The sequence below is a fragment of the Panthera leo genome, chromosome D4, assembly GCF_018350215.1.
Source record: "Panthera leo isolate Ple1 chromosome D4, P.leo_Ple1_pat1.1, whole genome shotgun sequence".
Lineage (NCBI taxonomy): Eukaryota > Metazoa > Chordata > Mammalia > Carnivora > Felidae > Panthera > Panthera leo.
In genome coordinates, this window is record NC_056691.1 from 82,168,027 (window position 1) to 82,194,499 (window position 26,473).

The 26,473-nt window shown below is 40.9% G+C and overlaps 1 protein-coding gene and 1 long non-coding RNA gene across 9 annotated transcripts in view; one reads left to right on the top strand and one right to left on the bottom strand.

Annotated features, from left to right (window-relative positions):
• Positions 1-25,486, bottom strand: part of LOC122204864 (basic proline-rich protein-like) — a 78,642-nt gene extending 53,156 nt beyond the window's left edge. For 6 of the 8 annotated variants that reach the window (XR_006195817.1, XM_042912632.1, XM_042912630.1 and 3 more), the window contains exon 1: positions 25,075-25,486. Coding sequence is in view for 6 of the 8 variants with exons in the window: in XM_042912632.1 (XP_042768566.1) it covers positions 25,075-25,470 (396 nt within the window). In the remaining 2 variants the exon portion in view is untranslated. Of the gene's footprint in view, positions 1-8,244; positions 8,311-10,267; positions 10,344-25,056 lie in introns of those variants that run through there. The other 2 variants (XR_006195818.1, XM_042912635.1) reach the window with 2 other exon arrangements.
• On the top strand, positions 7,415-16,744 carry LOC122204866. Its single transcript, XR_006195821.1, has 3 exons — positions 7,415-7,597; positions 16,498-16,551; positions 16,656-16,744. It is a non-coding gene; the product is annotated as an uncharacterized LOC122204866 (long non-coding RNA).
• Positions 25,487-26,473: the final 987 nt, after the last annotated feature.

Sequence of the window (26,473 nt, forward strand, 5' to 3'; positions counted from 1 at the left end):
AAAGAGCCATCAAACCACCAAAAGACATGGAGGAATTTTAAATGCCTATTTGCTAAGTGAGAGAAGCCAACCTGAAAAGGTTACATATGTACAATTCCAATTATATGACATTCAGGAAAAGGTAAAACTACAGAAAGTGAAAGATCAGTGGTTGCCAGGGTTAGGGTGGAATGAATTGAGTACAGGAGATTTTTTAGGCTATTCTGTATGATACCATAATGGTAGATACATACGCACTTGTCAAAAACCCACAGAATGTACAACACAAAGAGCAACCCTAAAGTAAACTATGGACTTTAGCACATAATAATGTATCAACATTGATCCGTCAATTTTAACAAATTCACCATGCTAACACAAGATGTTAATAAAAGGGGAAGCCAGTAAAAGAGGAAGGTATATATGGGAACTCTGCATTATCTGTTCAATTTTCTATAAACCTAAAACTTCTCTAAATAATAAAGTCTAATATTTCTTAAAAAGCAGTGATAACATCAAATGCCAGTGAAGATGTAGAGAAACTGAACCACTGATACATTGTTAGTGAGGATGTAAAATGCTACAGCCTCTCTGGAAAGGTATAGCAGTGACTTAGAAAACTAAAAAGGCATTTACCATTCAACCCAGCAATTGCACTCTTGGGCACTGATCCCAGAGAAATGAAAATTTATGACCATAAAAAAGCCTGTATGCTAATGATCACATCAGCTTTATTGGTAATAGCCAAAAACCGAAAACAATCCAAATATCCTTCAACAAATGATTAAACAAACTGTGACATACCTATCCACCATGGAATACTATTCAGCTATAAAAAGGAAAAAACTATTGATCCATGCAACAACTTGGATATCTAATGGAATTATGCTGAGTGAAAAAAGCCAATCTTAAAAGTTTACATATTGTATGATTCCATTTATGACATTCTTCAAATGATATTATACAGAGAAATTATTATTGAATATTTCTTACAACAGCAAGCGATCCTACAATTATCTCAAAATAAGATGTATTTTAAGCTCCAAAGGTAAAGATATAATTATACTTCAAAATCAAGTATTTTCCCTTGGGTGGGCTGACAAATTTCCCAAAGCAGTGGGTCTCATGGCTCATGAGTTTGAGCCCTGTGTCGGGCTCTGCGCAGACAGTGCAGAGCTTACTTGGGATTCTGTCTCTCCCTCTCTCTCTGCCCCTCCCCTCCCAAAATAAATAAATAAACTTAAAAAAAAAAAAAAAAAAAAAAAAAAAAAAAGACTCCCTTAAGATGAAACCCAGGCATCTGTATTTTTTAAGCTCTCAAGTAATTACAATGTGCAATCAAGACTATCTTGCAGAGCAAGTCTTTTAAACAGCAACCTTTTATTAGCATGCCAAGATTATTAAAAAGCATTAAGGATTTGGCCATTAACAATTTGCTAAAATCTTAGCTACTAAAATCATTTCACTAATAAATGGAACTTTAATACAAATCTCAACCACCTTACAGAAATAAAAGACTCAAAAAATTAGCTCAAGAAAGACAACAGTTCGGGGCGCCTGAGTGGCTCAGTTGGTTAAGCGTCCAACTCTTGGTTTAGGCTCAGGTCAAGATCTCACAGTTTGTGGGTTTGAGCCCCTGCTTGTGATTCCCTGTCTCCTCCTGCCCCTTCCCCAGTCATTCTGTCTGTCTCTCTCCCTCTCTCTCAAAATAAATAAACTTAAAGAAAAAAAAAAAAAAAGACAACAGTTCATTACAGTATATTTTTAAATAACGTCCCTACTTGGCAATCGAGTTTGAGTCAGAAGTTGAATACTAAATTCATTTTTATCTGTGAAATTTCTACAAATTCTACAAGTTCTAAAATGGAACTAATTAATCTGCCTTTCTAAAATCTTTCAAGCAAAAAAGGTTACCATATTCCATTTAGGATTTAACCTAAAATCAAAAGGATATAAAATGACTTTCACAAATTTAACTACCTACACACAAACCATGAGAACAGGGTACAGAACATGAAGAATTTCAAATGAAGTGCTCTTTTCCACCTGCATGTGAAAAAGCAACAATGGCAGCAACACAAAAACTGGTTTAAAACTAAATGTCATGCAGGAACACTAAACACACCCAAACAAACCCACATACCACATAATTCAACACATCCGGGCAGCAGTGGCTAAGGAATGGAACAGCATGGATACTACAAGGATTTGGCAGACTGATGTAAAGAGAATCATATTTCCTTTGCCTTTAACCACGCCTATTATATTACCAAAGTAGTTTTGGGTTTTAGGTTTGGAGTGAGGAAGGTAATTAAACTATATAAATTATTAATTTAAAACATTCTCAGCCCAGGAAAATTAAGTAAGAAAACAAGTACACTATAACATAACAAAATTTGACAGTTGTAAGTTGCTTGAAACATTGAAGTGATAAGGTCATTTTTAAATATGTGTAATCTTTTTACAAGTTCAGAAGAACCACAAATTATGGAGCTACAAACCACCAGCTATTCAAAAGAAAATTGTAGCTTATAAAATACTGGCTGACTGCCAGTACAAATGAATTTTTTTCCTCATACAAGCTTTGTAAGCCACAATACTCTTTCAAAAGTGACTATAACCATATTATTCAATCAAAGAGTAATGTATTAGACAGTAAAAGTAAGTCAATTCTTGGCCTAAAACAAGCTGTAAAAGCCCACAAACTGTTCCTCACCAATATAGTGAAATGTCACCTTGAAAAAAAGAGATCTTGAAAACTTTAATTCATTTCTATTTGACCATGATTTCATCAAGCAATTAAGTAAATGACTCAAACATTAAAAAAACAAAACAAAACTCTGGAATCCAAATACCAATACATGTAAAAGGGGAGAATAACCACCATCCAGCTCCCCTCACCCACACACACACACAAACAAAAAAATTGTCCTTTGAAAAATAGCTAAACCCCTACTACATTAGAAAAATTTGCCTTCAACTTGCTGCTCAAATGGAAAGGTAAAAGATAACAAACACCTTGGAGATAAATGAGGGTTCAAATCCCAGCTATACAACTTCTTAGCTAGTAAGAACCTTGAGCAACTAACCGTTCCCAGCCTCACTTTTCCCATTATAAAATGGAAGCCTCATAGTGAAACTGTTGTAAAGATCTAAAGAGGCAATGCATGTAAAGCACCTAGCACAGTGCCTGAAACACAATAATAAGCACTCCATGAACAGAGGCCACAACACTTGAATTACTACCATTCAACAAATGGATATCACAATACTCTAAATCTTTTTTTTAAGTTTACCTATTTGAGAGAGAAAGAGAACAAGCTGGGGAGGGGCAGAAAGAGAGGGCGGCAGAGGATCCAAAGTGGGCTCTGTGCTGACAGCAGAGAGCTCAACGTGGGGCTCAAACTCACAAACCATGAGATCATGACCTGAGTTGAAGTCAGATGCTTAACCAACTGAGCCACCCAGGCACCCGTGGATGTCAGAATACTCTGAAGAGTGAGAAGTTGGATGTCTTATCAAACTGGTACATTCGAGATAATTCTGAGCTGAACAACTTACAACAGCAGCAACAATAATAATAGCTGTCATGAGCACCTTCTAGTGCCAGGCATTTTATAAATTTTTTTTTTAATCTTTATAACAGTCCAATAAGCGAACAACCAAGCACAAGGTATACAAAGGCACCTTAGGAAGCATTAAAATAGTTCTACAAAGTCTTGAGTGGAGATATACACCGTGTATATGCATTCATATATATTTTTCCCCAAAGAAAGGAATCTAAGTATTTTTTATTCTCCTCTGAGTATACATGTATTTTAATATGTGCAAATAACATAGTACTCATATATATGTGTGCTCTTGGCAGATTTTACTTAATCTTGTTTTCTTATCTACCAAATAATGGTAACATTTTGATAGATATTTGATAGATCTATCCTACCCACATAACAGTGAATTAGTCTTTAAAAAGGCAAACAAGAACCTATAAAAAATACTGGAAACCATACAATCCTACAAAAATAGAGCAACAATGTAAGAATAAAAATATAAACTGCAACTTAATTTTGCAAGCCTACCTTAATTATTCTATATGAACTTTCCAGTGTAGCCCAACTCATGTAATGACTATCTTAAAGAGCACTGTAGTTCTCTTCCCAAGAAAAATGGCCTCTTCTCTCCTTTACCTATGTAAAACTCATTCTACCCAGCACTGTACGTCACACTTGTTACCAGAGGACACTGTATGATCTTTTCACGAAACTATGTCTTAACCTCTCCAGCTAGACTACAAACTACTGCAAAAGAATCCTTTTTCATAATATATCTTTAGTAGTACCTCAACACAATGTCTTGTCTATAAAAAACACTATAAAAAACCAATAAGATGGTTTCTAAGACTAGGGCTTGTACAACAATCTATTCCATTATAATTTCCAGATTATCCATTATTAAAGCTGCAGTCTGCAATCCTGGTCACTACCTTCAATTAGTTAACCTACAGTTAAAGTAACTCCATGGGTCAGGCACACTAGGAGTATTCAGGACCCTTTCAGGGTCATACAAGACCAAAAGTATTTTCCAAGAGGTAGGAAGGCATTATGTGCCTTTTTAACTCTCCTCTCATGAGTGTAGTTTTCCAGAGGCTACATAATGTGTGGAGATATATAATGAAATGTGTCACATGTGGAAGCTCAACATAATTCAGTGAACCAACATTTTCCAAATGACTAATGCATGATATTATGATCATGTATGGATAAAAGATCCATTTGAAATACAACAGACCACTGGATTTTAATGTAACAGAATAAGAAAAGTTCACTGATCTGGCTTCAGATTCCGTTAAGAAACTACAATCTGTCAAGTTTTGGTATAGTATATCAAAGAAGAACATTCACAATACTCCTACCCTTTTCCAGCTTCAAATCTTATGAAGCCAAATTTTCTCCTTTGTATACTTCAACCAGAACATAATACAACAGGCTAAATACAGCACCAATCAGAACCCAGCTGTCCTCTATTAATCTATACATTAATGAGATTTGCAAAAATGCAAAGCAATGTCACTCTTCTCATTAAATTTTTGTTTTGGAAACATTATTTTTCATTAAAAATGTATCATTTGTGGGGCACCTGAGTGGCTCAGTCAGTTAAGCATCCAACTTCAGCTCATGATCTTCTGGTTCATGAGTTCGAGCCCCCACATCAGGCTCTGCTGACACTCAGAGGCTGGAGCCTGCTTCGGATTCTGGGTCTCCCTCTCTCTCTGCCCCTCCCCAACTCACACTCGCACGTGCGCACACTCTGCCTCTCAAAAGTTAATGTTAAAAAAATTTTTTTTATGTTCAATCACACACACAGACACATACATATCATTTGTAGGAAGTGGGGGAAATGGGTAGATATTGGTCAATGGGTACAAAGCTGTAGCTACGTAGGATGAAAAAGTCTAGAGATCTAACAAAGTATGAAAGCTATAGGTAATAATGCCGTATTAGATACTGGAAATTTGCTCAGAGTAGACCTCAGGTGCTCTCACCACACACACACACACGCGCGCGCACGCACACACACACACACACAGTAACTGTAAAAGAGACAGATATGTTAATTAGGTTGACTATAAGTAACCATTCACTAGGTATATGTATATCAAATCAAGTTGTACATCTAAAATATATACAATAGGGGGCACCTGAGTGGCTCGATTGGTTAAGTATCAGACTTCAGCTCAGGTCATGGTCTCACGGTTCGTGAGTTCAAGGCCTGTATCAGGCTGTCAGCACAGAGCCCACTTCAGATCTTCTGTCCCTGCTCTCTTTGCCCCTCCCCTGCTCATGCTCACTCTCTCTCTCAAAAGTAAACAAACATTAAAAACAATTTAAAGGGGCGCCTGTGTGGCTCAGTCAGTTAAGCGTCCAACTTCGGCTCAGGTCATGATCTCATGGTCTGTGAGTTCGAGCCCTGCATTGTGCTCTGTGCTGACGGCTCAGAGCCTGAAGCCTGCTTCAGATTCTGTCTCCCTCTCTCTCTGCCCCTCCCCCACTCACACTGTCTCTCTCAAAAATAAACAAAGATTAAAAAAAAATTTTAAATAATGAAAACAATTTAAAATAAAATATACACATTTCTAAAAAGCAGCTCACCAAAGAACATCTGCAGTATGAAAGACAGAATTTATAATCACATAGAAATAGTTCTAGAAGAATACATGCTAAATTCTTGACTGCAGGAGTTGGAATGTGCATATGACAGGAATGAAATAATTTTTTACTTTGATTCTATATTATTTTAATTTACATGTACTACTTTTGTAATTTGAAACAAAAACTTCAAAACCTAAAATCTTAAAATATATTTATATACATAATTGTATATATATTAACATATAATGGGTATTTTTAATGAATAATAAATATGTAAATTTTATCAGATATAATTTCCAATAATCCAAATAACAACAGATACAACACATAAACAAGAGGTCTTTGGAGTCCTCAAAAGTTTCTAAGGAGTGTCAGGTAGTACCGAGTTTAAAAGTTTGAGAACTGCTGGCCTAACCACATGTACATTGATTTGGATGTTCCTCATACTAGGTCCATTTCACTTGAGAAATGCAAAAATTACCCAGAAAGGAACCGTGTGGACACTGTACAACTTGGAGCAGTATTCACTAAGCTCTTGATGAATGTTCTGCACTCTTTTTGCAGTAAGCAGTCCTCCTACAATGAATAACTACTTAGATTTTCAGTGAAAGGATTTGGCAAAAACATCAACCATTCTCATTGATTCCTATTTCGTAAAGAATAACCACTTAGCTATACAACCTGTTTTAAGTAATCAAGAAAAACTGTACAATGCAACAGACAGCATTTATTGAGCCCGTAACATATGCCAGCCACCGTGCTTTACTTACATTACCTCATAATCTTCACTACCCTCCAAACAATGTGTAACAGAGCAGCTAAGAGACTCAGATGCACTTGTCAAAGGTCACACTGTTAACAAATGGTGGAATCAGGACTCAGAACCAGGACTGTGTGACTCCAAAGTCCAGCACACTTTCCACTCTACCAAGTTACCTTCGTAACAACTAGACTGGAAATCAGACCTGTCACTTGTTCAATGTCCTTGAGCAAGTCACAACTTCCGTCAGCCAGTTTTCTCCTCTACAGGATAAGAGGGTTAGTCTACCTGATCTCCAAAGTCCCCTCCACAGCTAATAGTCTTGGATTATGATTCATCACAACTTCAACCCTACAGTTGTAGAGTAAAAGGTCCTCTGTCTGCTTTTCTGAACACACTAAGAGAAGCAATACAAGTAATGGGGAAGTAATGAACACAACTGATAGACCAGGATATAGCTCTTCATGCTTAATATTAACAATCATCATAAAATATACTATAAACACTAAGCAGGCACTATGTACTCCTTTCATTCCAGGCAACCAGGCCTTCCTTCTTTGACAAAAGCTTGGGCATTCTGCCAGCAGACATCTCTAAAGGTGGTAAGAACCTGTTAGCATGCAACACAATAACATCTAACTGAAGGATTGCTATGGGAAGCAAATGCCTCATCATTAACCTCTATAGGAAGCACCATCTATTCTTTGAGGTAAATTATACAATAATCAATGGACATATTTGCCAAGCATTTCTGAGAAAAGGAGGGCAAGCTACAGGAAATAGGGAAAACTGACACACGGCACTTCAACACATACAAAGAAACAAAAAAATCCAAGAAGTATATTGATTGCAGGACAGTGTACATTATGAGATGAGGTTTTACTGTTTATTTATTTATTTTTTAATTTTTTTTTTAACGTTTATTTATTTTTGAGACAGAGAGAGACAGAGCATGAACAGAGGAGGGGCAGAAAGAGAGGGAGACACAGAATCTGAAACAGGCTCCAGGCTCTGAGCGGTCAGCACAGAGCCCAACGCGGGGCTCGAACTCACGGACCATGAGATCATGACCTGAGCCGAAGTCTGACGCTTAACTGACCGAGTCACCCAGGCGCCTGGAGGTTTTACTCTTTCTGCATACGTTGATATTTGTCCAAGCTACCAAAATTTAAGACTTCATTGTGCAACAGTTACAAACAACACAATTTAGTATGTGCCAGACATTGTGCTGAGCCCCTTTGAGACATCACCCTCTAATCTTATCCTACAGAATTGTGAGGTATCATGTGCATTTTAAAAAGTGAAAGGTCTTACAGCTAGTAAGTGGTAGAGAAAGACTTTGAAAATAAAACTAACCAACTCCAAGGCCTGTGTTCTTTACAACATACTTTGGCTGGTTCCAGAATGAATAAAACTTGATCTCTAGGTCAAAACAGAAAAATAATGTGTAATGTTTGAGCCAAGTTACAAGGGCATTTTAAATTTTTTAAATAAAAGTTTTTAAAAGCTTGAAATCCATTTATGGAAGTACCTACTATTTAGATATTACCAAAGTCACAAGGTCACTGTCAAAAATCTATACTTCTTTGGATACCTATCAATATACTTAAACTCAAGTCATTTCAGGTGGCTGCTGTTGCTATAGCTTACATTCTCGGTATGTATGCTCACATAACCTAAAAAAATTTCTTCTGTCCAAAGTAGCCAGGAAGCTATCTTTTACTTTACTATCCCTCTTACCCTAAACCCAGCATAGTGAAGCAAACTATTCCAAGAGAAGAGAAGTCATGTCATTCAAAACACAGGAGGAAAAAGATAAGGGGGCCCCTGGAGAGTTCTGTCAGTAGAGCATGTGACTCAATCTTGGGGTTGTGGGCTCAAGCCCCACGCTAGGTGTAGAGATTACTTAAAAAATAAAATATTTAGGGACACCTGGGTGGCTCAGTCGGTTAAACATCCAACTCCAGCTCAAGTCATGATCTCACAGTTCATTGGTTTGAGCCCCGTGTGAGGCGCGCTGTGTGTCGACAGCTCAGAGCCTGGGGCCTGCTTTCAATTCTGTGTCTCTGTCTCTCTCTCTCTCTCCCTCTGTGTCTCTCTCCCTCTCTCTCAAAAATAAATAAACATTAAAAAAATTTTTTTTCAAACAATAAAATAAAATAAAATCTTTAAAAAAAGAAGAAAAAAGGGGCAGCTGGGTGGCTCAGCCAATTAGGCGTCCAACTTCAGCTCAGGTCACGATCTCACAGTTCATGGGTTCAAGCCCCATGACGGGCTCTGTGCTGACAGCTCAGAGTCTGGAGCCTGCTTTAAATTCTGTGTCTCGGGGCGCCTGGGTGGCTCAGTCGGTTAAGCGTCCGACTTCAGCTCAGGTCACGATCTCGCGGTCTGTGAGTTCGAGCCCCGCGTCGGGCTCTGGGCTGATGGCTCAGAGCCTGGAGCCTGCTTCCGATTCTGTGTCTCCCTCTCTCTCTGCCCCTCCCCCGTTCATGCTCTGTCTCTCTCTGTCTCAAAAATAAATAAACGTTAAAAAAAAATTTAAAAAAAAAAAAAAAAAAAAAAAAAAAAAAAAATTCTGTGTCTTCCTCTCTCTCCCCGCCCCTCCGCCACTCACACTCTATCTCAAAAATAAACATTAAAAAAATATTTTAAAATTGTTTTAAAAAAAGAAGAAAAAAGGAAAATAACAAGGTTTATGAAGTGACTTCCTAGCCACTTTCAGAAGAATGACTGGAAACTATTAAAAACTATTAAAATTCTTTCAAACTTTAAAAAAGCTAAAAGGAGGGGTTTTTTAAATTGGGGCAAAGTAGAATTACAAAATCTTTCAACACCAATGTAATTTTACTCTTCATTGATATGAACTTTTAAAAGTATCTTAAAATGGGAAATCAACTGAGTTCCAATACTGTTAAAGATTAATAATTAACTAAAAAAATAAATAAAAATTTTAAAAAGCCTAATTTTTAACTACTCAAGCAAATCAACTTATGATTTTAAAATCACACCAGTAATTCACTAAAAATAAATGATCAGGGGAAAAAAAGAATTTCTAAAAACAAAATCTCAGATGCTAGATTTTGATTTCTTCTAATCATTTATAATGTCCCCTAAAGAGTTCCAAAGGTTATTTCATATTTTGCTTTCCCTATATGCAATACAGATCACGACTGGTCAGGAGAAAGTGGCTACTATTGCAACCAGCAAACTGAATTCCCCTTCCTTTATACACTGCTCTGCTAAAACAGTACCAAATCCCTATACAAGATGACTCCTTCCTTTGGTGCTTTTTGCCCGTCTACTTCCAGATTTAGTGAAGAGAATACCCAGCTTTTGGAACCAAATAGACATGGATTTGAAACCCAGGTCCACAACTTACCAATTAAGTGATTCTGGACTTACTGAACAGGCTGTTTTCTTATCTGAAATACAGCAAGGCTCTGAAAAAGGCTACTGTGAATATAAATAAATAAATAAATAAATAAATAAATAAATAAATAAATAAAGGTTAGTGTGAAGATTCAAGATAATATGCATAATGCATACCTACTATTAGTTATTGTTAATCATTATGTGCCTGACACTTTCTTTCTTAATGTTGTCACTGTTTCTAAGTATAATACATCCATTACTAATCAACATAAAGAGGATTCACTTTATTTCTGACAAACCAGAGACAGGTGGCAAAGAACTAGGGGTGACCACAAATACAAACCTGCTACTGTCAACCTCTTCATGTAAAGACTTATATTTTAATTGCTAAAAAATTTTCAAACTATTTAATGAGTCAGGGGTTTCACTCTGGCGTGATGTAAATGTTCTGGAAATAGGTAGGGTGGTGGTTGCAACAATGTAAATGTACTAAATGTTCAGTTTAAAATGGTTAATTTAGGGGCACCTGGGTGGCTCAGTCAGTTGAGTGTCCGACTTCAGCTCAGGTCATGATCTCACAGCTTGTGAATTCGAGCCCCATGTCAGGCTCTGTGCCGACAGCTTGGAGCCTGCTTCAGATTCTGTTGTCTCCCTCTGTCTCTGCCCCACCCCCGTTTGCACTCTGTCTCTCTCTCTCTCTCAAAAACAAATAAAAACATTAAATAAATAGTTAATTAAAAAAATTAATTTTCAGAGGGAACAAGGAAAAAAATACCATAATTATTCCTACTTAAACATCATTAGACACCAGCAATGTGACCAGTTAAACTGAGTTTATTCAAGGTTTTCTAGTCAACATTTTTTTTTTTTTTTTTTTAGAAATTTTTTTTAACGTTTATTTATTTTTTGAGACAGAGAGAGACACAGCATGAATGGGGGAGGGTCAGAGAGAGGGAGACACAGAATCTGAAACAGGCTCCAGGCTCTGAGCTGTCAGCACAGAGCCTGACGCGGGACTTGAACTCATGGACCATGAGATCATGACCTGAGCTGAAGTCAGCCACTTAACCGACTGAGCCACCCAGGCGCCCCTCTAGTCAACATTTCTAAAGAAGTGGCCTGACATAGTGGAAGGAGCCCAAGCCTGAAGGTCAAGATATCCACCTCTCACCTCAACTCTGTCACTAGTTAAGTGTGTAATTTTGGACAAGTCCCTTAACTACTCAAGATATATGCTGAGTTCTTCATCTCTCAAAGAACACAGCAGGGCTAAAAGAACCTCACAGGTTTCTCATAAGATTAAGATGTTATACTTTACATTCTTGGCAAACCAATTATGTGAAATAAAATTGCCTAAATTAAAAAAAAAAAGTTTAACTATAATATATGCCAAATCTGACTGACTAAAAGCCACCAAACCTCCAGTGAGCTGAAAAATGTGTTATCCTATACAGGAAGATTTTCTCATTTCAGGGTAATTGGGTCCTACTGACTCCTATTTACTGGAAAACAAAAACAGACCCTATAAAGACAGTGCCAAGATCACATTCACTGACATTATGATCTAAGCACAAAGGAAAAGACTTAATTCAGAGATGACTTAATGTGGTAATCTCAAGGTCAGCATTCTAAACCAAGCTGGTAAACTACAAGTTTATAACTGATAAACTCAAGGATGTCTTTTAATCTATTAAAAATGCATTAAGTATAAAAATATAAATATAATGCATCATTAGCCTATAAATAAAAATTGTACACATTAATCAACATTATTTTGCAAATATTTATTTTTTCCTATAAATGACCTTTGGGTTAAAAACTCTTCCTGCTCCCAGGTTCTGAAAAAGATATAAATCTAAAGGAATCTTATTCTGTTCTTACATATGACTGGAAGAGAAGCTAAATCCTCTGATATCTTCTGGTATTTTGTTAAGTGTAGGTTGTTAAAGACATGTTTTGGCAACTAACACCTTAACTACCACTAATTAGGGTAGAAGGCTTATCTTCTTCCAATATGCTTCTAAGTCCTAAGGGGAAGAACAGGGGGGTTGGCATGATCATGCAAACCTTTTAACTCAACATGATCTCAACGAAGTGATCAAGGTGACTTAGTTGGGAACTCTCAATCTGTTGTTTTCAAAAGGGTGGGACAGACACTGCTTAGATATGCATAGCTCATGAAGCAGTTTTTAATGCTTTCTTTTGAAAGCTCAAAGGATGACATCTAAGTTGTAACAAGTTGCTGAGAATACATGAAGTACTTTACAACCTGAGCAACTAGAGCCACTTACAAATCAAAAGTCTGGATGCCTTATCAGAAGCTTTCCAAATCAATTATCTAGATTCAGACCTCAGTAATAGATTCAGCAATCAAGTCTTCTCTTTCTGGCAGTTAGTATCAAAATGAAAGCACAGAGCCTGCCTGAGATTCATCCTCTCTCCCCCTCCCCCCTCTCTCTCTCTCAAAAATAAACATTTTTAAAAAGTGAAAGCATAAAGCCACAGATGCATATCCTTTCTAAAGATTCCTGATTTTCTTTTTATCAAACCAATCATCACCTAAACCACACTTGCAAACTCAATACCAAAACTAAACCTGCCTCCAGACCCCACTTCTCTTGGATTCCCTACTTCTCTTCAGGGCACCCTAGCCTGCTTGAAACTTTGCAGACTGTCACTTAGCCCTTACATCCAGTTACCAAGTTTCATCAGTTTGAAGGCATCCCTTCTATACCCATTTATTTCCACTACCTTTATAACATTTTTCTACAAAATATTACAACAGCATCTTAGTGTATACGTTTCAGCCTCTCTTTTCACATAAAGTTGTCAAACTCATAAATACAGCCCTAATAGTGCCATCCCTCCATTCTTGCTCAAAAACCTTTCATTAAGCCTCACTATAGAGTACTAAGTCTGTGCTCCTCACTCTTGCATTCAAGCCTTCTATCAATGGCTCCAACATTCCTCTCCAAACTTACATTCTTACCAATTCGTTCCATATTACCTCACCTTTAACTACTGAACCACTTGTTCTTTCTCATATAGAAATCTTGAGCATTCTTATTTTGCTAATGCAATTTCCTCCATATGCAATTCTCTTCCCTATTTTCTCATTATCTAATCCTACTTGTTTTCTGTGGCTGAACACAGATACACATGTCACATCCTCTCTGAGGTCTCTCCCTTATTCTTCTCTTAGCTAGAAATAATTCCTTGCTCTTCTGAATTCCTGAACCATTTTATCAAAGTACGTAAACTTTAAAAATACAGGGGCACCTGGGTAGCCCAGTCAGTTGGGTGTCTGACTCTTAATTTTGGCTCAGGTCATGACCTCATGGTTCGTGAGATTGAGCCCCGAGTCCAGATTTGCACTGACAGCACAGAGCCTGCTTGGGACACTCTGTCTCCTCTATCCCTCTCTCAAAGAAATATTTAAGTGTGTGTATGTGTGTGTATATATACATACACACACACACACACACACACATATATATATACACTCACACATATATATACACACACATACACACATGTATATGTATACATATATACATACACATATATATGTATATATATGCATTTATACGTATACATATATACACAGACACATATATATACTCACACACATACTCAGATATATACATACATACACATAAATATACACACACATACACACACACATCATCTGTCCTAACAGACTCTAAGCTCTTAAAGATCAGCGTCTATGTATACTTTATTCTTGTATCCCCCAATCCAACTAGCACAATGTATAATACAACTCAAAACTGGGGGGCCTGGGTGGCTCAGTCAGTTAAGCATCTAACTTGGGCTCGGGTCATAATTTCATGGTCTGCTGGTTCGGGCCCCCATCGGGCTCTCTGCTATCAGCACAGAGCCCATTCAGATCCTCTGTCCCCCTCTCTGCCCTTCCCTACTAGGACACATGCACAAGCTCTCTCTCTCTCTCTTCTCTCAAAAAAATAAAAATAAAAATGAAAAAAAAGATTTGGAGCGCCTGTGTGGCTCATTCAGTTAAGTATCTGACTTTGGTTCACAATTAGTTGAGTTCAAGCCCCAGGCAGGGCTCTGTGCTGACAGCCCAGAGCCCGGAGCCTCTGGATTCTGTGTCTCCCTCTCTCTGACCCTCCCCCACTCATGCTCTGTCCCTCTCTCTCTCTCTCTCTCTCTCTCTCTCTCTCTCTCTCTCTCAAAAATAAATAAACATTAAAAAAAAGTTTAATAAATAATTTTTAAAAGACTCAAAATTATGATGAACAAATTAATAGTAAAACGAACAGCAGTCTTATGAAAGGATACTCATAAAGAAGAAAAACAGAAATACATCATAAAGACCTCAAGGTACATAGTATTCCATAGGAAAACCTGGAATTCCAACTAAAACGCTAGCACTATAGCATCTTTACCAAGTAATACTACAACTAATAAAAGAATAATTCATTCAACAAATCCTCAAGGACTTACTTAGGGCCAGGCACTGTTCTAGGTGCTCGGAATCGACAGAATACAAAACCAGCATTAATCCTCACCTTTATGGAGCTTATACTGTAGTGAAGGGGAAAAGGCAATAAACAAAATAAATACGCAAAATGTAAGTTAAATGGTTTAAGTGGTAATGAGAAAAAGAAGGTGGGAAAGGAAGGCGAGGGAGGGCCAGAAATGGAGGAGCTGTCATTTTAACAGGGTGGTAAGGGAAGGCCTCACCAGAATGGGCAAATACGCACAAAAACTGACAAAGACGGAGCTGAGCGTATCAACAGCATTCTAGGCAGGGCACACAGCAAGTGCGACGGACCTGAGATAGGAATATATGCCTGACACATTAAAGAACAGCAAGAAGGCCACTGTGGCCAGAATGGAATAAGCAAAAAGTAAGAGGAGACGAGGTCAGAAAGGAAAGAAAAAGGGATCTGATCACGTAAGACCTTGACAGGACTTATTCTGAGCAAGATAGGGGATGTGACCAGAAAGAAACAAAATCTGACTTACCTTTTGAAAAGGATCATTCTTGCTATGATATTGAGAACAGAATATAAAGGGGCAAGAGCAAAAAATGGACTAATAATTCTTCTGTAATAATTCAGAAGAGTTGATGTAAACTTAATTACTAGAGTTAATGAAAAGTGGTCAGAGTCTGAATATATTTTGAAGGTAGAACAGGCAAGATTTCCTGATGGGTCAGATATAGTGTGTGAGAGAGAGTCGAGCGTGACTCTTAGTTTTGGCCTTAGCAACTAGAAAGATGGAGGAAGTTGCAATTCACTAACATGGGGAAGACTACAAGGAGGGCAGAAGAAAGAGCAGGCAGGGTAAAGATCAGGAGTCTGGTGAGAATAAGTTTAGTTTGAGATGCCAATAAAATACGTAAGTAGAAGTGTCCATACAGGCAGTAGGACATACGAGTCTGGAGTTTCAGAGATAAAAATTTGGGAGCTGTCAGCATATACACAGTATTTAAAGCCAGAGATTGGATGAGATCACCAGGGGAATGAGAATAAAGAGAAGAGATTCTATGAAGTGGTCCAATATCAAAAGACAGCAGTAATGAGGAAGAACCAACAAAGGAGAAGCCAAGGAGGTAGGAGGAAAATCAGCCGAGTATGGTGTCCCAGAAACCAGAGCAGAGAGTATTTCAAGGAAGGAGACATCCACTGCACCACATGCTGCTAACAAGTCTAGTGAATTCAACTTGGTGGTTTCGGCAAGAGCAATTTCAGTAATTAGGTTGAAAGTCTCACTACCGTAGGTTCAGGAGAAAATAGGAGAACTGGAGACGAGCAGAAACAACTTTTTCAAGATGTTGAGAAATTGGGTTGTATCTACAAGAAACAATGTGGTCAAGAAAGGACTGTCTTAAAAAAACAGACAAAGTAACACCATGTATATACTGACTAGAATGAGCCACTAGACAGGAGAATAATGATGTTGCAGGAGGGAGGGGGAGAATGAACAGGATTTCAACTGCTCTAGAGTTTCACTAAGAGGGTCAAATAGCCCAATGAAGAAAAATTTCACTGGGTTAGTGGGCAGTAATTCCAGAGTATCTGTTTGTGATACTAAAGAAGGAGGGAGGGCAAGCCCATACTACTAATTTACATGCCACAGGAGGCTCAGAAGAGAGACTGGGCCATTTACTGAGAACTTTCATGTTAGGGCTTTCCTGTTCCTTCATTTAAGCTCAAAATAACTTCATGAGGTATTATCTTTATGTTACAGATAAGGAACCAGAAACTCAGAGAGAGCAAGTAATTTGATCAACACACAAAACTGGTGAGTGGTAGAGCTATGTTTCAAATCCAGCTCCTCCTGAGCATTAGATAAGGAATTACAGTTAATTTAGACAGTTAAAAGTTTTGTGGTTATGTCTTTTTTAGATTCCTATCTGTTAGAAATACATACTGAAGTATTTATGGATGAAAGAATATGATGTCTAAGATTTGCTGTAAATACTCCAACAAAAACAACAGAAAGTAATTGTGAGGAACGGATGAAACAAAAGCAGCAAAATGCCAGTCAGTAATTGTTGAAGCTAGCTGACGGGTGTATGGAAGTTCACTGTTCTCTTTCATGTACGTTCGACAATGTCATGATAAAAAAATAAAAATCCAGGTCCTTCTGAGTCAAATTTTTCTCATTACTTCAAAGCTTGCCCTTAATTTCTCCTCAATCCTCCCTTCAAAAAAAAAGTTATGTGCTTCAGAGCTTACAGTTTTCTTCTTTAATCCTCACTATAACTCTGTAATTAAGGGTTTTATTCCAATTTTATACATGAGGAGAGAGATCCACAACTAATAAATAACAGGATCAGACCTCAAAGCCAGGTCTTCTGGTGTCAACAACATTCTACTGTCCAATACAGCAGTCAAGGTTACACCCAGGCATACAGAAAAGGAGAGTCCACTCAAGTGCTAGCTAGCCACTTTCTTTAGATTACTACTGCATAATCCTAGGACCCCAAATTTCCTAGGAAGGCCACGCATTGACTTGCACTCAAAGGCTTGACTCAAACAGGCAGGTTTCAAATTTGCCCGGCCATCAACCTTCCTGGCCAAATTTGGGAACCAACAGGTATTTGATATGGAATCTCTCAAACAGTGTTCTGAGAGTCTGCCTATCTCTGCTCTAGAGTCAACTCTTTGGACCTCCATTTCTCCAAATGTAACACTCTGCTGTCCACCCACATTATACAACTACAACAGAGACCAAAGTCCAGGTATGTGAAACCTGAGCTCTAGAAACAAGGAACACTACCAAACAATAATACTGACCAATTTCAAAAGCCAATTTTGAAGATTTTATTTAAGTAATCTCTACACCCAACATGGGGCTCAAACTTACAACCGCAAGATCAAGAGATGCATGCTACCGACTGAGCCAGCCAGGCACCCCTCAAAAGCCAATTTTGTATAATTCCACAACATTTACCACAAAGCAGGCATATGAGAGCATCACAGTTAATACTTATTTTTCAGATACCACCTTTTAAAATTTTTTTTTTTTTTAATTTTAGAGAGAGAGGGCGCACAAGCAGGGGGAGAGGGCAGGAGAGAAAGAGAATCTCAAGCAGGTCCCATGCTCAGTAAAGAGCCCAATACGGGGCTCAATCCCACAACCATGGATTATGACTTGAGCTAAAATCAAGAGTCTGATGCTCAGCTGACTGAGCCACGCACGTGCCCCAAGACAGCACCTCATCACTAATATGTTTCATACCTGTTCTTCCATACTAACCTTGACATTAAAAGCCTATTTACAGCTTACTTCAAAAACAACTGAAAATATGCATACCAAGGGCTCCAGATGTTACTCTCTGCAGCCACTAACCTACATTATCAAAACTGTAACACCTTTCCCCTCTGGTTCACTAGCTTTGCTAACTAAAACTGAATTTTCCAGAGTTAAGTCAAGAGCTACCCATTACCCTGTACTTCATTAGGTTAAAATGTAGGTTGTCTAAGTCACACAAAAGCCTGTGATTAGATCCAATGTTTGAGGACTTTTAGATTTACTTGGAGTTATAAATATCGTAAGAATAAACTGCCTCCATTTTAACTGTTAGAAACAAATCATCTCTTTATCAGGTCACTACCCATCTGTCTTTTAAAGTACACTGATTTTCAGTTATGCCAACTGAACACTGGTAACCAAAGACACAGACCCCATTTTCACATTAAGGGTCAATCTACCTAGGGAAGGATCTATTCTTTACTCAAAAGAGTATTATTAGGCCCTACTAAAAAATCTTCGGTCTGGCACAAAACATGCCTTTGAGCCTAAAGTCAATGCATGTTTGCTGAATTAAACTGGCAGAACAGGTAGGCATGATTAAAAAAAGAAATCTAGACAGTCTTTAGGACAATTACTATTCGCTTTATGCCAATTGTATTAATACGGTTAAATTCAATTTATAAGCAAAACGCTGATCTGCCCAATAGGATATTGTGTAAAGTCCTGGTACCTGGAAAACTGCAAAGAACAGGAAATTCTGCAGGTGCATTAAGAAACTACACCTTATCCATGACCCAGAAATGCCTCAGAATTTATTACACAACATGCTGCAGAATTCTCACTCTTTAAGTGGAAATGAACCATGAAGTCACACAATGCAAGGCTGTGATTTTATAATGGATATAATGAACTATAACCCTTCAAGTTGTGCTAAAGTTAACTAAAGAAAGCAGATGTTCTACACAGTGTTAGCTATGTCATAAGTTAAGAGAATTTTAGTATCAAATAACTAAAATTTAGGATGGCATTCATTCACACAGCAACACACATATATGGAATGTCTTGTGACACAAACACCATACTCCTCAAAAAAGATGTACTTCAAGGACCCTTCAAACAAGATCTAGGTTAGATTAGGCATGAAAGTGACAATCCAGGTCATGTGGTTACCTCACTATTCAATGCAAGACCTAAAAGTTACAGACTTGCAGATCTTTCAGGCTCAAACCATTTAAATATTTATATCACCACTAATTTGGCCTCATTACTTTACTCTTTTCTGTTTTAACTGACATAAATTTAACTTACATTTCTCAATAAAGTTTTCTAAAATTAGACTGGATTATGAAGCCTCTCATAATTACCTGTCAGAAACAGATTTTCCACAGTTGAACAAATTTTTAAAAACAACTAATTTTCCAATGAAAGGAACTATGCAAAACAAATGAAAACAAAGAGCAGTAAGATGGGTAACAGGGAGGGGTCCAAACCTTATATAAGAGAGTAAAGAACAGATCAGCAGGGCACCTGGCTGGCTCAGCTGGTGGAGTATGGGACTCTTGATTGCGGTTATGGGTTTGACCCCCCACATTAGATGTGGAGATTACTTACAAATAAAATCTCAAAAAAAAAAAAAAAAAAAAATAGATCAGAGTGCCTGGGTGGCTCAGTTGGTTGAGCATCTGACTTTGATTTTGGCCCAGGTCATGATCTCACAGTCATGAGATCAAGCCCTGCATTGGGCTCTGCGCTAGCCTGCTTAAGATTCTCTCCCTCTCCCTCTGCGCCTCAAAAAAAAAAAGAGAAAAGAAAAGAAAAGAAAGTCAGCTAGCACAGAAAGACTATTATCGGGACTGGGAATTACCAAGCCCAACTAAATTAAGGTCTAAAAAGCAACTTACTATTTACATTTTTGTAATGTCAATCACAACCAGCATTTTGAAGACTTTTTACAACTAATAAACATTTTTTTAAATATTCATTTATTTTTGAGGAAGGGAGAGAGAGGGAGGGAGGGAGGGAGGGAGGGAGACAGGGAGAGAGGGAGAGAGGGAGAGAGAGAGGGAGAGGGGGAGAGAGAGAGAGAGAGAGAGAGAGAGAGAGAGAGAAAGAGAGAGAGCAAGCGCGGAGGGGCAGAGAGAGACAGAGACACAAAATCTGAAGCAGGCTCCAGGCTCTGAGCTGTCAGTACAGAGCCCGACATGGGACTTGAACTCACGAACTGTGAGATCATGACCTGAGCCGAAGTCAGACACTTAACCAACTGAGCCATCCAGGCACCCAACTAATAAACATTTTTAAAGCATTTAAATATCATTCCTCCTCAAACAGTGTATATAACCTGTCAGAAATGCCAAAAGAATAGGTGATAATTTGAGAATTAAAACTTGAAAAAGGAAAAAGTATTCAATAAATCGTAAAAATGAGGTTTAATGGGGCACCCGGGTGGCCAAGTCAGTTAAGCGTGGGACTCCTGATTTCAGCTCAGGTCCATGATCTGTTGGTTTGTGAGTTCGAGCCCACGATGGGCTCTCTGCTGACAGTGTGGAGCCTACCTGGGATACTCTTGCCCTCTCCCTCTCTCTCTGCCCCTTCCCCAAACGCTCTCTCTCTCAAAATAAATTAAAAAGTACAAAAAACAGTAATAACAAAAGAAGGCTTAATGCCACTGGAAGAGGAATAGCTTTACTCTCCTGTTCAAGTCACCTAGAATTAGCTGATTTCCTGCAAAATACCTAGGAAAATGTATTTATTATTCCTGATTTAGGAAGTGAATTCACTGAGTGACAGAAGTGCTCCATCCCTGGAAAATTTGCGCTTAGAAGCAATCTCGGGCTACAGCCACAACGCAGAATGTCTCTCACAATCTTCTGCTCATATGCAAGAATTCAAATCAGCACCAACACTCAACTGCAAAAATGAGCCAGGAAAGATAGAGACAGTAGAGCAAGAATGAACAAATTTCAATTTGCAGACATCTCTGACATTCACAGAAGTTTCATCTCTATCCAAGTTTCTCACTACAAATTAATCCGCCTAACACCAAATTCTTAAGTACCAATTATTACTTGACCACGCTAAGAAGAAAAAAGGAACCAAAGAAATAACATCTACTCCCTGTATTTTCATACTTGTAATCTTCCTGAAAGACTTAAACTTGTTTTATATAAACCATCTCAATTCTCATGGGAGGTAGATAGAGTCAGGTTTCTGGAGGAAAAACAAGCTCTAAGGGATTAAGTATCTTGTCCAGCAAGTCAACAGCGAAAATAAAACCAGACCCAATTATTTAGCCTACAAAGTCTAAATAACCTGCTTTCCTTGGTTCATAAACTTAGGACAGTATTTTCAAGTGCCTACAATGTATCTCAAACCACAGAATTTCACGGAACAATACATATAATCACAACACTATTCCAGAATTGAGTATTCAGAGCAAGAAAGTACTGCTTGCCCCAAATCAATAAAATGAACTAACACGATGGACTTAAAAAATACAAGGAGGAAACAATAGCCATATTGGAGAAAATTTTCAAAGGTCACTCTATTCATCTTACACCCTACTCCTCAAATTCTCTGCCAGGGAGCCAAAGGGGTCAAACATGTTCCTGATAATTACATTCTATACAAAAATCAAATCTCAAAATACTGCAAAGAATTTCAATGAAAGGTGTATTATACTTTAAAAACCTTTCCGTCCAAAAATAAAATCTTATAGCAATGACTTCAGAGCATTATTTTGTTGCCTTCATGATGCACTTCAAGCTTGGATTTTAAAAATGATTAGCTCCCAGTTTATTTTTTAAATATTTATATTTACAGATTCAGATTACTTAAAATGTGTTATTCTGCTCAGCCCTCATTATATTTAGGCAAGGTTCCCATTTCCACTCAAACTTTTTATCTGAACATACAATGGCTGCATTAAGATACTTCCTAAATTGACAAACGGAGAAAACTAATCAACCCAGAAAGCTTCCCAAGGTATCAAAGCAGCCCTTTTATTTGAAATCATACTAGGTACTACATTACACACTACATGAAGCTCTCAAAGCGATAATTGAAGTTATTTCTGCAACATGATGAAATAATTTATTTTTTTGCAAAATCTGACAGGACTGAATTTTCTACTGTCAAAAGGGAAATCGTTTTTCAAGATTCTAGAAAACCCTGCTTACTAAGGCAGTCTCAAAGTAGTTTCCTTAATCCTTCCAAATCCCAAAGAATCTAACACAAGCCACAGAACACTGAATGAGACCTGCACTGAAATATCTGTGCTCAAACCCCTGAAGGTTATTTCCTATGTGTTTGGCAAGCTGATTGGCTTTATGTCCACACAACCCAAAAGTCTTTCCTCAATAAAGCTAACAATATACTCCCTAACTCAAATCAAAATACCAGAAAATCCAACAGCCTCCAACTAAATTTTTCTTCAACTATTTGGGAGAAAAAGTCGACAAACCAGGATCAGCTCTTTGCACCCTGAAAGGGAGTTAAAGAATCTCAGAGCTCCATTGCTGCCACTTTTAGGAGCTGGATGTACATTACCTCTGTCTGCCTCTAGCATGGGACTCAGATATTACATCACTCAAAGCCTGAAAACTGCCCCATTACCCAGAAAGCACCAGGGAAGCTGAGACACTGCACCAAGGTATCCCTTCCTCCCTGATACATAGCCTTCAAAGGCTACTGACACCGGGCCCTGCTCTCTTGCAGTATCTTCACAAAGACATCTGCCCTGCACCTGCTACAATCCTATTTCTATTCACTGTGGTACACTCCAAACAACCCTGGATGGCTCTTCTACTTGCCCACTTGTCAGGCCAATGTGCTAGGACAATATCCCACCACACACCTCCTCCAAACTTGGGAGTGTGTACTACTGAGCTCTCCCTTATCCTTTCCCCATTCACAGAGTTCTGGAACTAAAATCGGGTTTCTTGATCTCTCTGATCCTAGAGGCATGAACTTTCAGGTATGGTACAAGGGCTTAATGTCCTCCATTTTTCATTAATATCATTCCAGGATACATACACACATACACACACACACACTCACACACACACTTCAGTTCCATGCCTAGAATGTAATTCCCTCTCTTTTGTTTTGCTTTTTGTTTTTCCAACTTCTGCACTCTGCCTTTTCTTATATTTCCAGTGACCTAAAATTTTTGGCTCTCTTAATTTCTCAAGACTCAAAGTGTTCCAATCTCTCACTTTTCAGCATCCTGCTCCTTCATTCTCTTTTAAGCAACCTGTTTTCCTAACTCCCTCCAACCTGAATAGTCTATTTCCTGCCCCTAAAACCTAGGTAATCTGCTTCCATTACCACCACCCCAATACCATACAGAACCTACCCCTTTCTAGTCACAGACACATTCACACACCTCCCTACCTTGCTCTTCTTTTACCCCATGATAGACACTATGCATTCTTCTACATCCTCTATCCAAAAATATCCTGTCTTCCCCGCCTTTCTTTCCTCTCTTCCCTGCCTAACCCCTTCTACCAGACAAAATCTAGCACCCCCAAGCCACACTTCCCTCTCTCTACATACTGTACTCTAGACCTGCATCCCTCCCCTCCCAACCCATCCCCTACCACCTCCCTCTACTGATTTCCCTTCACACTTGTACCACCCCCCTCCTCCCCAACTTCCCTCCACACTTCCTGCCCCCAAAACATTTCCTTCCATCTGTTTTCGTACCTCAGCAGCCACTCCAAGAACATTCCCCTCACCCCTCACACCTCTGGCCCTCTACCTCACACATACCCCACTCCACTTGTCCGCTCTGATGTCCAACCCCAAAGTTTCCTCTTTCTGCTCCCCCACCTACATCTATACTTCCCACAAGAACACCCTCCATTTCACTCCTCCTGCTACCCGCTAAATACCCTGCACACCTCCTGTCCAGACATCTCCTGTCACTGCCCATCACCCTACTCTAGTGTCCTCACTTCTCTCAAACTCTGGCCCTGTTCCAATCGCCTTCCTCCTTCCCCCCCCATACTGATCTCCCCAGAGCAACACTAACACCTGCCTTCTCCTCTAACATGCCCTTCCTTCACATGGCCCACCTGTCCAGCCTCAACACCCTCCTGCCTCCTTCCTGTCTCCCCTACACACCTGCTGGCCAGATACAGTCCTCACATCCCTCACAGGTCTCCAGAAGCCTCTGGGCCTACCCTCACACACACCTCCTGCCTGGAAACCTCCATTTCCCTCACCATCACTCCAGAGTTCCCTAGACACCTCCGGTCCCTCTCTCCCCCACCACACTAGCCCCTACCTGGACACCTTCCTCCACATTTCTCTTCACATTTGTCCGGTGGCCTTCCTTCTGTCTGCCCCCTCTTCCTGCCCCTCACACGCAGCCCCAACCGGGACATCCGCTTCTTCTACTCCTCCCTCGAGTCCCTAATCTTCTCCTTCTATGCCCATCACACTCGCCCCTACCGTCCCCAAGGCCTCCCTCACACCCTCCCGAACCCCCCACAGACTGCCCCCCACACGCCTCAATGTCCTCCATCCCTCTCGCACTCGCCCTGGCCCCAGTGGGCCCCCGGACCTGCCCGAAGGCCCTCCAGCCCCGTTGGGCCGGATCCCTCCACCCTTCATTCTCCCCCCAAGTCTGCCCACACCCTCCACCAGCCCCCCGAAGCCTCGCTCCCTGCCCCTGCCCCCAACGTCCTCCAACACCTGCCCGGAGCCCCTGGCCCTCCATCCTACCCAGAGCCCCGGCGCCGGGTCCCCCCACACTGCCCACGCCCTCCCCTCGCTCGGGGCCGGGACCCCGTCCCCACGAAGGTGAGGAAGGCTGCCCGCTGCCCTTGCCCGAAGCGACCGGGGCACCGCAGCGGCGGCCACAATGCCGGAGCCACGGGGGCCAGGATTGCTCCCGGCTCTCCGCCCGGGCCGCCGCGGCCGCCGCCGCCGCTGCTAAGGACGCACAACAAACAATGCGGGGCCCGGGCCGGCTCCGCCAACCGCCTCAACCGCCGCCTTAACCGCCGCCCGCCCGGGACGGCCCGCCGCGCAGGCGCCTACCCCGCCGCCGCAGCCTACCCGCGCCGCCGCGCTCTGCCCGCGCCCGGTCCCCGCTCCCGCTCCGCCGCCGCCGCCACCTCGTCCGCCCGCGTCTCCGGCTCCTCTGCCCAGCGGCGGCGGCTGCGGCGGCTGCTGCCCTGGTGGCGCTCGCGGCTCCGGTCTCCGCTTCGGCGGCGGCGGCGGCGGCGAGCACGTGACACCGCCCAGCGCGCCCATTGGCCGAGCCGGGGGGCGGGCCCCGCGGCTGCTGGGGAACGGAAAGCCCGCCCCTTCGCTCGCTGCGCGCCCCCTCCACGCGCACTCTGCCGTACCTGAGAGCGCCAGCCAGCGCCCGCCGGCGCCGTGCCGCGCCGCCGCCTGCGCCAACTGCGCACCTGGGAGCGCGCAGGGACCACACGCTGGTGGAGGCCTCATGCACCTGCGAGCGGACGCTTACGTAAGCTGCGTCCCCGCCTTTCTCCCGGCGCCAGGCCCCCGCCCGCTGCAGCACCTGAGCCCTGCTGCGCTAGCGGCGTAACTGCTGCGGAGCGGGGACGAGCTGCGCAGGGAGGCAAGCGAAATCCACGGAAACTTCGTAACTTCCGAATCTGGGAGCGGCTCCCGGATGCCGCGGCAAGCGGGCCTCTTCGGCCCTGCGCCCCGGTGCGGAACGCCCCCCAAACCCAAAGGCTATGCCGCCGAGTAGGCTCCGCTACGCCTCCCCAGGTGAAGGACGGAGAGGCCAGTGGGCTTTGACTTAAAAGCTTCTCTCCCAGCCTCCGCCCCTCCTACACTTACCGGCTGTGTGACCTTGACCAAATTAGAGAACCATTCTGATAGTCCGTGTTATGGTAAGGGAAACTAGGTCAATAATTGCGATTTAGGAGCTGTTGGAGACATGGAAAAAGACAATAGGTGTGAATTCTCCCACCACATAGCAGGTACTGAACAGAAGTTGCAGCTTAGCAACCACCTCTCTTTTTCCCACCCCAGTGGACCTACCTGGAATTGAGTTTGAGGCCAGGACCTCTCTGACCTCCTTATAGTTGGGTCAGACTGGCTGGACACCTACCTGGACAATGCTAGGGAAGAAATGAAGTTTTGCTTTTTTATTTTACAGAATCACGCGTGGGCACTTTCTTGGTACAGCATTCTGCCAGCCAGTTCAGCCCCTTACTGAGCCCCTGCTGCATACCAGGTGCTGTGCTGGATAAGATGCACAGGTGAATGACACAAGGTCCTTGCCCCAAAGGAGTTCCCAGCCTAGGGTAGAAATGACCTGACCACCCAGCAACAGGATTTGGAGAGCTGGGAGTCCAGGAGGGATCCCCCACAACAGTTCCTTCTGGGCCCCTTTCTAACACGCCAGATTCAAATATTTTAACAGCTCTGCGTCATTCACGGAATAAAATATGAATACTCTAAGTCAACTTTAAAA